The 12809-nt window shown below is 35.9% G+C and overlaps 1 protein-coding gene across 1 annotated transcript; it reads right to left on the reverse strand.

Annotated features, from left to right (window-relative positions):
- Positions 1 to 113: 113 nt before the first annotated feature.
- Positions 114 to 9885, reverse strand: LOC122014787 (probable apyrase 1). The gene is made up of 9 exons (XM_042571216.1): positions 9321 to 9885; positions 8789 to 8917; positions 8635 to 8691; positions 8423 to 8515; positions 2093 to 2298; positions 1746 to 1834; positions 868 to 1085; positions 599 to 788; positions 114 to 521 (listed from the first exon to the last, which is right to left on the reverse strand). Exons 1-9 carry the CDS (start codon positions 9510 to 9512, stop codon positions 409 to 411), a joined length of 1287 nt encoding a protein of 428 aa, XP_042427150.1. The 5' UTR covers positions 9513 to 9885; the 3' UTR covers positions 114 to 408.
- Positions 9886 to 12809: the final 2924 nt, after the last annotated feature.

Genomic DNA, 12809 nt, shown 5'->3' on the forward strand with positions numbered 1-12809 from the left:
TTTAACATTTGTAGCACACGATTTGTTAGCATTCCGAGTATGATACTTATTTTTGATGAATATAATGATAAAAGTAATTCAAAATGTTTCGAACTAGAGCAATTTAACTACAATCACTAGAAACATGGATGAATATCAAATGTCACCTCAACGTTACACCGATAATAAAATGAGTGGTTAGCATGGATAAATCAAATCCAAAATAAAGGGGAAAAAATTGTGCTTCTTTAAAAATGTCCATTGCATCCTCAGATAAATCTTAATCCTCCGAAGCAGCAGGAGTGGCAATGAATCAGGGCAAAAACAGACTCGGTCACCAATTTTGAAGCTGAATACCCATCAAGCATATGATAGAATCAATTATGCAATTGCTACCCCGCATCACATGTGATGCTCCAAGGACGTTAACTATCGCGCCGATGCAACTTCAATGGCACTACCCAGTGGCCATGCTGCCTCAACAAAGGCATCGCCGTACTTCACCTTCTTTACCAAAGTGATCTTTTGATGTGGATCTAGAGCTGTTAGATCATACAAGAAAATTAGTAATTGCACAAGCTCATGACTATAGAGATCAGTCTCGCCAGGTTTAACATACCGAACCCATCTACAAGCAACGTGAACTGGTACACTAGATCCATGCACAAATATGGGAGATTCTCATAGTGGACTCGAGGATACGTCGCTTTTGCAACATTAAAATTCAGTTTGCAAGCGCGCTTTGCAGCGTCCTCAAAATCTTTCGGTTTAACTATCGCAGCAAGTACTTGGTGATCGACAAAGCCAGCCTGAGAATGACAAAAAGAGCATTTGATAAAAAGAATCAATTGATAATCTTAGGCAGAAAGGATCTGTCAAAGATGATACCTCAATAGCCCTATCAAAGAAAAAGGATGCAACAAATAGGTTTTTCTGACCGTCTCCACCTCCACCATTCCAAACGCCACCAAATGTACACTTCATGTGTAGACATTTTGGTTCATCCATGTTGAGAGCTTTAATAACATCACTCCTGCATTTTGGAAAGCTAGCACCAGAAGCTGAAGAAGCTGCTTTGTATTTTTCATTGCCATATTCATACGATCCTTTAAGAAAACAAAAGGATGAATTAGAAAACTACCAAAAAATCTTCATCCAAAAGCTGGCTTAAAATTTGGCAAACTAAGATTTTAGTCACAAACCATCTATTTTCAAAATATAAGGCTGTTATTGCTGACTAGCCCAGGAGATTGAGCGACAACTTCATATCTTAGGTTGACATCTAAACAGTATATAGATTGAGCAGAGTGGGTAATCATGAACTAAACACAATTTTTTAAAAAAGAAGACATTACGCTCAGTTTCTCAAAACCAGTACATAGTGAACACAAAATGAACAAGATCTCACTCCAGCCCTCTGAATCATCCATTTTAGGACTCCTAAAGATTCAGATTTGTTACCATAAAAGACAGAATTCAGGTCGTAAAACTGAAACCTGCCACGAATATCTATAGAATATTAGTTTGTTTTAATATGCAGGAATGCGAATAAAAGATGGCACAAACAAAGCAGAGTGTCACGCTTAATAAAACATATTGTAAGGAACAGACTAGTTTCCTTAAGGATATGCACAACAAGTTTCTGATATGAAGGCATGTCTCTAAAGAAAATGTGTGAAGAAACGACTCGCAGACAACCCTAAAAAAAATAAGAACTTTGGAAATAATATGGAAGGTGAAGTACAGGGTGAATGACCTCGACTTACCATTATAACCTTCCAAAATGCAGTTACTGTACCCATCACCAGCGTTAAGAATCTCTGCACGAGCAGCCAATAGACCATAGTGCAAGTAACTACATAGGCAGGAAATCACATCAACTCTAAATTTATAGAATGAAGAAAGTAGTTCAATTATGATTATATTTTAAACTTGTCCAAACAAACTGCTACCATGAAATCTGAAAAATTGATACCAGAACAAAAGAAAGAGCTAAGATGTCTCTTGTAAAACAATACTAAAATGAGAACCATAAAATGACTAGATTTGGTTGTACAAGAAAATCTTAATTTTAAAAATCATTCTCATATATCTTCTGACAAAGATGTCAAACCTGTGAACATAAAGGTAATAAGTTGTTCCCTTCAAGAAGAGTTGTTGCACATACGAATCTTCTCCATTTGAAACTTTTGGAGCAGTTGCAGCATCATTTTCTGAAATAGCATATGCCATTTGAACAGACCCACCTCCTAGATCAATTACTCCAACAGTATCCTGGTATGAATTTCCTAATTTCCCCAACAGATAATTGACAGTGACCTACATAAATGAACTTGTTCATCATGAAAAGGATCCATAGCATAGTCTATTCAAAAAAGAAACACTCCTAAATTCATATCTCAATAGTTAAATCGTGAGGAACAGTGAAGTGTGTAGGGGAAAAAAACTCAGGAAAAAGTTCAACATGAGTCAAGGTCATAAGTTAACTGACAGAGGTATTTCCTGTTCAAGATCATAGAACCATCACTAGCTTCATAATGAATAACTTTCCATAATTTGGGATGGCCATCACAAGTCCAACTTGGGATATAATCAAATCAACATCAGCAAAACAAGCAAGTATACTAATGTGAACCACTGTCTCAGTAGTCAGTATGCAAATTGTACTTTTAAACTTTTGAAGTATGCCCAAGGGTGCCTTTACTAATGTTGGATGTCTGATCTATATTCTTTTTGTTCACCAGTATGCATAGTTGAATTAGTCAAATTAAACCTCTATTTCCTTGCTCATGGTGGCTGGAAAATATCAAGCACGTAGGATGATAGTATAGTCAAAGATAAGAATCAGGTCCAACACAAACGCAGCATTGTTGAATCCAATTAAGAGATCTGATAGATCAGCTAGAACTGTAGTCAAGGTTGGTCGTATTATAGGATAAAAACTCTAAACTAATCCAGTTATATATCAACATTATTCAATCTCATTTGACTTAGTTATATTTTATTCCTACACTAATGACCAATGATATATTATCATTTATCAGCCTATAAGTATATTTACACAAGGCAAAACTCTAGCATCATATTAACTAGTTGCACAGTTCAGGATTTTGGATCATCAAACTTACTTTATTTAAGAAATTAAACTATTATAGCTTCAATCTTGAGTCACTTGAGATTCTATCAGAAATTACAGCCAGCTCACTAGCAGCAATATCAGTAAAGATGTATCACTGTGGTTGATTTAGTAGGTAAAATAACTCAATTTGATCTGATATGATGGTTATCATCTGGCAATTGGTGGAAAATGTTTGTGCCAGATAAAGATGGCTGGAAAAAAAAACTCTTTTCTTGCTTTACAAGAGATAAAGGAAAGAGTTTGGAATCAATCGTCGAATAGAGGTTTGGAACAGACAACATAATAAAAGGACACAAGGGAAATTTAAAGGGCCTAGCTTCTATAAGTTTCTTGTTGACAATAAGTCAAGTGTGAAGAATCTCTGTAACATTTTAATGTCCAATTCCTTGAAGAGATCTCTTAAGAAATTTTATCAAATTTCTACTTTAGTCATCAGTGGATCAGCCATTATCAAGAATGCAAGGACCCATGGCGACAAATTGTTAAAAAAAAAAATCATTTATTGGATAAATTCCATGAATTAATCTACCTTAACTATCTTATATATTTGTATCAGATATCAGTTATATATTTATTTGTTGGATTGGATCTACGAATCATTCTACCTTTTATGTCAGATATCCATATCAGACATTATTTAATTTTTAACAGATTGAATGATTTGTAAATAGGTGATGTACCAATTAGTCAAATTAACAAGTCCCAAACCAAGTCGAAAAATTATTTATTTGTTATATTAATTCTAAAAATCAAATGGGCATTGGTGCAACGGTAAAATTGTTGCCGTATGACCTGGCCACAGGTTCGAGTGGTGAAAACAACCTCTTGCAATCCATACAATAGATTCTTCCCTGACATTGGCAGAAGTTCGTGCATTAGGTTGCCTTTTATTAATTCTAAAAATCAATATATGCAGTGCAAAATAGTCAATATATTTTATAGATAAAAGAAGTTTAATTAAACAAATAGTTAAAAGACAATTGACTTACAAAGCACATGACCTCCAGATTGAGAATATATGTTATACGATTTTTAAACTAGCAAATACAAATTAATTCATAAGTTGACACTTTAGTCGACTAAGACAATAATATCACAATTTTGGAAAATTGAATAATTTTACATGGATTGCATATAGGACTTATTGGAGTAATTGCCAACAATATACAACAATAACAACAACAACCAAGCATTATCCCACTAGATGAGGTCATTTATATAGATCTTTTTATGCCATTAAGCTCTATTTTCTACTATATCATTATCTATACTTAAATAAATTTTATCTTATTTTATGATTGCTAACCAAGTCTTTTTTAATCTTCCTCTTCCTCGTTTGATATGTGTGTTTGTCATAGTTTCACATCGCCTAACTGGATCATTTATTAGACATCTAAGTACATATTCATACCATCTTAAACGTGTCTCTCGAAGTTTTCCCTCAATAGATGCAACTCTGACTCTCTCTCTAATACGCTCATTTCTTATTCTGTCCATGCTCGTATGTCCACACATCTATCTTAATATCTTCATCTCTGCAACTCTCATCTTCTGCTCATGTGTTTGAGTCATAGTCCAAAATTCAGCTCCTGCGATTTTGTAGAAATTTCCATTATTTTTTAGAGGAACTTTATGGTCACATAAAACACCCGACGTTTTCTTCTATTTCAACGATCCTGTTTGTATTCTACGTAAGACATTTCTCTCAATCCCTCTATCGTTTTGCAAAAATGATCCTAAATATTTAAAACTCTCAGTTCTAGGCAACTCGTCATCTCCTATCTTAACAATTGTTTCATTACGTCTAATATTGCTAAATTTAAATTCCATATATTTTGTCTTTATTCTATTAAGCTTAAAACATTTTCCTTCAAGTGTTTTCCGTCAAAATTCTAGTTTAACATTTACTCCTCAACGTGTCTCATCTACCAAAATAATATTATCTGTAAACAACATACACCAGTACCGTGTCATTGAATGCATGCAGTGAGTTCGTCCATAATTAGTGTAAAAAGATAGGGACTTAAAGATGATCCTTGATGTAACCCTATCTTTATTGGAAATACTTCAATTACTCTGCTTGAAGTCTTTACTCTGGTCGTTACATCCTTATACATATCCTTAATTAGTTCAATATATGTTACGCTAACACCTCTCTTTTCTATAATTCTCCATATAATTTCTCTTGGGACTCTATCATAAGCTTTTTCTAAATCAATGAATACCATATGTAGATTTTGTTTTTGCTCCAGATATTTTTCAATTAATTGTCTAAGAAAATGTATAGTTTCTATTATCGATCTTCCAGCATGAACCCAAATTGATTTTCAATCATTGAGGTCTTCTTCCTTAATCTTTTTTTATTACTTTTTCCCAAAGTTTCATGTTATGACTCATTAGTTTAATAATAGTTGCACAATTTTATACGTCTCCCTTGTTCTTATATAAGAGAACTAGAATACTTATCCTCCATTGATCAGACATTTTTTTCATTTTCAATATCATGTTAAATAATTTTGTAAGACATTCAATACCTTGTTTCCCTAGGCACTTCCATACTTCTATCGAAATATCATATGGTCCAACAATTTTCCATTGTGCATCCCATTTAATACTTGTTCTACTTCTGAAGTTTGAATTCTACGATAAAAATTTAAATTTTTATACTCATTTGGCCTACTTAAATTACCTAAGTTAAGTTGGTCGCATAAACTTTCATTAAAAAGTTGATGAAAATACCTCTTCCACCGCTCTTTTATTTCTCCATCGTTTACTAGTAACCTATTATATTCATTTTTAATACATTTTATTTGGATAAAATATCTTGTCTTTCTTTCTCACTTTAACTACTCTATAAATATCTCTTTCCCCTTCTTTTGTATCCAATTTTTAATATAATCGTTCAAAAGTTTCATTCTTTGCTTCATGCACTACTTTCTTAGTTTTTTTCTTGGCTATTATATATTTTTTTAAGTTTTCCTCGTTCTTACAAATATATAATTCTTTATAAGTTATTCGTTTTTCCTTCACTTTCTCTTGTACTTTCTTATTCTATCACCAAGATTTCTTACTTAGTGGTGCATGTCCCTTTGACTCACCGAGTATACTTTTAACTACTATTTTCAATTTGATATCAACTTATCCCATGTCGTATTAGAGTCACCGTATAATTCACTAATGTTTGTACTCCTACCTTTTTCTTAATATATTTTGCTTCCCATTTTTTAACTTCCACCAATTAATTTTAAAAGTCGTATATATTTTCTTTCTATTGATATTATATTTGAGGCATATATCCAACATTACTAACCTATGTTGGGTAGTTAAACTTTATCCAGGGATGACTTTGCAAACTTTACAAATCTTTCTATCCTTCTTCTTAATCATAAGAAAGTAAATTTGTGATTTATTATTCCCACTTTGAACATGACTAAGTATTCTTCTCTTTTCTTAAAAAACGTATTAGCTAATATAAGCTCATATGTTATCTCAACATTTAATATAGTTTTCCCTTTCTCATTTCTCATTTCAAACCCATAACCCTCATGCACCCTCTCATATTTTTCATTTTTCACTCTAACATGTTCATTTAGATCACCTCCTATTAAAATCATTTTATTTTTTTTGTAACATTTCATCTATGTTATCCCAAAACCTTGATTTGGTAGTTTCATCTAATCCTACTTGCAGTGCATATACACTAATTATGTTTATAGTTTCTTTTGCCACTATTATCTTAAAAGTTATAATTCTATCCCCTTCTAACTACTACAACTTCATCCTTTAACGAACTATCTACAATAATATCCACTCCATTTCTTGATTTACTCTTTCCTGTGTACTATAATTTAAAACCTGAGTTCTCTATCATCTTTGCTTTCTCGCCTACCCATTTTGTCTCTTGTACACACAAAATACTAATTATTCTCCTAATCATCGTATCTACTACCTCCATTGATTTACCAATGTGGGTTCTATGATCCATGTTCCATGTTCCAAATCTTAGATTATTAGTTTTCCTATCATATTTGTTTTTATCCAACCTATGGTGTAAAAACTCTCGCTTATTTAACACGGCACTCAAATTTTCATGGAGATGTAGCGGTCATTGCCGATACGTTACAATCGAACCCTACAACGCGAACTCTTGCATATTTAGCACTACACCCGCGTTCTGGAGATATAGCGGTCCTTGCCGAGATGTTACAGTCAGACCCTGCAACGCATTCCTTCCTTTAAGAGGAACAACCTAGCATTAGCACAATAGTTTAATAGATTCATTCATTGAATATTTATCATAGTTTGAACGCTGGCTAACAACCTAACGCAACTCTCCTCCTTTATCTGGGCTTGGGACCGACATGACTAGTACACAACAAGTATCAGTGTTCTATACTAAAGATGGAAAACTGCTCTTCCTTCTTTTAGGAAGTAGATTATGCAACACATAGTTGGGTCTGCTTTCAAGATGGTTCGACAGACTCAGAAAGTTGCAAGGCATGTCTACTGGAACAAACTATTCTAGTTTATCAGGTACATGATATTATTCATTAACTTCTAAGATTAGGTTTATCCTTGTGGTAAAAAAATTACTGTGTTATTCGCAAGGGCATAAACTGCAAGGCCTACAACAGTTTGAAACTATGCCTGATTCATATATCTTCTACCTCATATATCAAACAGGTAGTTAATCCATATAAGAAAAATACAATTGGTTTGCCCTGGTTCTCCAGAAACTTTTGCTGACCGGATAAACAGAGTTACTATGTTTCCGACAAAAACAAGATATTAGAATTCTATCAAGCAACTAGTGAATAAAAGAAATAAAATATACGTGTTTTTTAAGAAAGGAGGATTACTCAAACTTAAAAGCACTCTTCATGAAGCACAATAAAACTGAAGTAGTGCAAATAAAACGTGACAAAAACAATCATAAAGAAGCAAATCCTTATCTGTCTACATTGATTTAACTAGACAACATCAACTACTACAACTGTATGTTCCATGTATTTGGGATCAATATCTATATGCAAGGTCATATAACTAGTCATTTTTATCTCTTTCAATATCTAATGGAAATTTATGATATTTCCTTCACCAACTCTAAGTGACTTTACTTTTCCAATTATGCATTCATCCTTTTAGCATTCCCATAACAACTCTAATCTTTTCCTCATGTTATATTATAAGAAACAACCTAACTACTAGCAAATACTGCTGAATGAGTGAAGTTTCAGCTATATGAGGAAGAGACAATAGTTCTATAGAAATACACAGACAATAAAGTATATTTAAATTATATACCCACTGAAAGGCACCTTCCTGAGTTCCATCTAGAACGGTCACCCAATCTGACTGGAACTTCAGCGAGCTCTTTTGTTGCAGGAGATCTCTGACCTGGATGTGAAGGTTGACAATGAAACCATACGAAAAAAGAAAAGAAAAAGAAAAAAGATGGAAAAAACAAAAATGAAATTATGAAGCAAGAATCACATGATATGGCATAAGAAACTCACTGCTTGCAGAATATGTTCTGATGTTACTTCTCCTAATGCTCTCAGACCTGCTGTGGCCTGCATAAGGATCATATGTAGACAGCCATGAACAACAGCAAGTGTGCAGTTCATACTACAATGTTCTTTAAGCTCCAATAGCCTCAATATGGTTTACCCCAACTCTGACAGGTGTTGCCGGTCTCAATGCAACAGGAATAGCGCTTTCGGCTTTCTTTAGCAATGGAGTAAGCGACTTAGCAGCCTCCTGAGGATCCTTAGCATAAAAACTCAAGCCTGGTTTTAGCTGCATGTGCAACAAACGGAAACTTCATTGTTTGGAGAAACAAAAGGCAACATGTACTTTCCAGAATGTATAACTAGTTCTTTAGATAACGAGAGTAACAAGAAGGCATGTATCTCAACTATTTGAGTTCGAGCACATTGATCTGTCGAACCCATTAATTTCTATGTAATATTATCGCTTGCAATACCACTTTCTAGCCTCACGACGGAAGTAGTTAAATTTGACTGTGTTTTGGAAGTTGACAACGCGACTATTGCAGCAATCCATCAGATGGATATGAGACAAACCACTTTGTGTGTGTGTGTGAGAGAGAGAGAGAGAGAGCAGCAATCGAGGCACATGACAAGTACTCATTGCTCACCAGAAATGAGAAGAAAAAAAAAGGCGTCATTTTCATGCATACCTGATCGAAGAGCTCAATTTCGTTGCCAACGTGAAGTAGATCAAGATTCTCGTCGAAGCAATAAACATGAACCCTACTTCCCGAACTTCCCGCATCGAAGATAACAGCATAACTCTTCGATCCGACGACGCGTACGCCGCTTCCAGGCACTTCTTTCCTCCCGGGGTACGCAATGGGAGGAGCACGGGGCATGAGGTAGAGAACGAAGGAGACGAGAAGAAGGGGAACGGAGAAGGTGAGGATGACGCCCCGGAATCGATGGATCCGGTCCCGGAGGGACTCTTGGCGAGCGCGTTTCACTCTGGAATCATGACCGTCTTGGGAAGGGGCGGGGTGTAGGAGATCCGCCGCCGACGGCGACCGGCACCGTATCTGGCCGTTGGATGGCGCCGGGGGCGGCGGCTTCAGCGATGCCTCCAGCCGCGGCTCCAGCTTTGGCCACCGAAACAATTCACAGAGAAGGAAAAGAAAGGATGAGCTCTACCAAAGGAGAAGAATTTTCGATGGCGACGAGGTCGATCGCTCTCCGACTCCACCCTCTCGATGGACACGAAACGGAAGAAGAGGCCCCCACGGGCGGGATCAACCGGTTATGACATGGTATTCTTGCAACATGGGTCGGGAGGTCGAAGGTCTGCGGCAGCAATTGCGATAACATCAATATCTGTCCGTGCTAAACACCTTCGACCGCCATGTCATCATCGGGCCCGTATTCACCGTGATTTACTCCCTCTCATACTTGTGGGGCCGGGGTGAGGGGGCCGCTGGGCGGCGGGACCCGCCTTTGCAACACGAAACGGAAGAAGAGAGGTTAGAGTTGGGGTTCGAGGAAAATTGTAATACTATAAGGGTTTCGATGCAAAGAAAACATACGGTCACGCGTGCGGGTGCGCATCTGGCTTGACGTCACGAGAGAGAGTGGTGTGGAACCGTCGGATGGGAACAAAAGTAGGAAAATTGTGACGATTGACGCCGTTGGATTGACCTAATCGGCTAAAGTATAATTACGAAGTCGAAGGCTTTTCCCAATCACGAGGCAGGTAGAAAGGTGGGCAAAGGTTTTTAAATTTCGTTGGTAATTTGATTTTACATTTCAAAAATTATCACGTTTCCTTTTCTTTTGGTTATTATTTAACTTTTCTTTTGAAATCAAAGCGCCCAAATTTCATTCTTCGTGTATTTGATTTCATTCTTTTGCTAATTTAGATTAACATTTAATCTCTTATATTTTTTTCACTCCTATGTTTTTTCTCATTTTCTTCTAAAATTAAATTAAACAGACCGTCTAACTTTATATATTTTTACTTTTAATTTTATTTTTAAAATTTTAATAAAAAATTTTAAAATATTTAAAAAATTAATAAAACATCAAAAATATTTTTAAATTTTTTTTAACATCTTCTATTTTTTAATATCTAATTATAAAAGAATAATAAAATTAATAAATAAAATTAATTTTATTAATAGAAATAAAAATAAAATAAAATAAAAATTATCTTGGTGCTTAAATACCAACATCGCTATGGTGCTAGTTTCTTAAGACCAACATCATAGTGTAATGAAAGTTCTAAATCATTTTTGAGCATTGTTAGGAGGGCCTTAAAATGGTAAGTGAAGGCTTATTTGGACTCAGGTTTACCTAATAAAACACATAGAATTTGGAATGAGGCGGATCAGAGCTCTCTAGATCCATCAATAAATTTTGACCAAAACTTATTGATAGACCTAAGGGACTAGATTTCTAAAATTTTGAAATGAGATGGAAGTGTGGAGTGTGCAAAAGGTAAATATGATGAGAAATCTTGGTTTTGAGTCTCCTACATGAAGTTATAGGCTCATGTCAATTGGCATAAAATTTGAAACTTTCTAAATCTTCCGAGCAATGCTGAGAATTTTTTACAATGATAACAGAGGTCACCCTTGGACTCCAAGGAAATATAGAAACATACAAGAGTTGAAATGAGTCTGTTCAGAGTTCTCTAAATCCATCAATAGGTTTTGACCAAACCTATTGATTAATCTAGATGACTTTGATTTTTAAAATTTTACAATGAGAAAAAAGTGTGGAGTGTGTAGAAGTATATATGATATTCAATCCTGGTCCAAATACGCAGAATCGAAGTTATGATCATGTGCAACTAGTACAAACTGTGGTGTTGATTTTCGAAGACCAACACCATACTGGTGTTGATCTTTAAAAACCAGCACCATAGTGGTGTTGGTCTTCAAAAACCAACACCATAATATTGGTTGTGGGTGAAGCATGTGAGAAGCGGTGACCTGCTCGATAACGTTCTCAATTGCAGAGAGGAGCACGATGACAAGCTTTTGCAGCAACACTAGCTGCTGCCTTCGCCACCATTGCAACAGCAGGTTGGCTGGAAGAATAAAAAACGCTACTACCGCCACCAGATCCACAAAATGGAAACATAAGCGTATCACTCAATGATCCCCTCACCTCTATTTTTTTTTCTTCCAATTGTAAACTTGAAAGAGATGAAAATTATAATTTATTCTAGATAAAAAAACATGAATAGATATGAATATTCGATATGATTCGATCTTAATGAATGAATAGGATGTTTAAGGAATGTCACATCACATGCTTTTCACATGTAGAAACTCATCCTCGTGCTCCTCTCTACAGCTGAGAACATCGTCGAGCATGCCACTACTTCTCATATGCTTCACCCACAACCAACATTGTGGTGTTGGTTTCTAAAGATCAACACCACTATAGTGCTAGTCTTCGGAAACTAGCATCATGTTATATCGTGAGCACGTGAGAGAGAGAGAGAGTGAATCACGTGATTTTAAAAACGTTCTTTACTTTTAAAAATACCAAATTTGTAGTGGAAATAAAACTAGGGAATAAAAGCAAGAAAAAGAAAAGACAAGCACTAACACAAATAATTTTTTACTTGCTTCAGAGTCTTTTGATTTCTACTCCAAAACCCATACTCGTTGAGTGCTTTCATTAAGCAATCACAATCAGTTCAAAAATGAGTTACAAAATTTGAGTACACGAACTGTAAAATGAAAGATTACCGACAAGAAGAAAGTATGAATATAATTCCTTAATCGTAGATTGTCGGAGCAACTTTTTAGGATCGTCGGAGCCTTCTCGAAGCAGTGCGCAAAAATAAAAGTTGTAGCAAATGTTGTGTTTAAGCTGCTGGTCGAAGCCTCCTTTTATAGCTCTGTCCAGACGCTTGGACTGTGCTGACGTAGCGAGCTCTCGTCGAAACTTCATCCATGAAGTTTATCCACCTCCGGGCGCCTGGACCCCTCCCAGGCACCCAAACCCCTCTCGGCGCCCGGATCCCCTCCGGACGCCCGAACCCCCTTTGTGGGTTTTGTCAGACGTCGCTCTCCAACTCAACTTATGGATGAGTTTTACTGATCTAGGTACCTGGAGCAGCTCCGAGTGCCCCAGACTGCCAGCGTGCCTGGCCAGGCACCTGCCAGCCTCATTGAGGCTGGTCCGAG

Source organism: Zingiber officinale, chromosome 8B, assembly GCF_018446385.1.
Source record: "Zingiber officinale cultivar Zhangliang chromosome 8B, Zo_v1.1, whole genome shotgun sequence".
Classification (NCBI taxonomy): Eukaryota; Viridiplantae; Streptophyta; class Magnoliopsida; order Zingiberales; family Zingiberaceae; genus Zingiber; species Zingiber officinale.

What these genes read in the sequence shown, in the direction of transcription:
- LOC122014787 (XM_042571216.1), bottom strand. Translation starts at nt 9,512, where the DNA reads ATGCCCCGTGCTCCTCCCATTGCGTACCCCGGGAGGAAAGAAGTGCCT. An exon ending in AAATTGAGCTCTTCGATCAG is followed by an intron (nt 8,918 to 9,320) that starts GTATGCATGAAA and finishes TTGCACATGCAG; the next exon opens with CTAAAACCAGGCTTGAGTTT. An exon ending in TCTTTGATAGGGCTATTGAG is followed by an intron (nt 789 to 867) that starts GTATCATCTTTG and finishes TGTCATTCTCAG; the next exon opens with GCTGGCTTTGTCGATCACCA.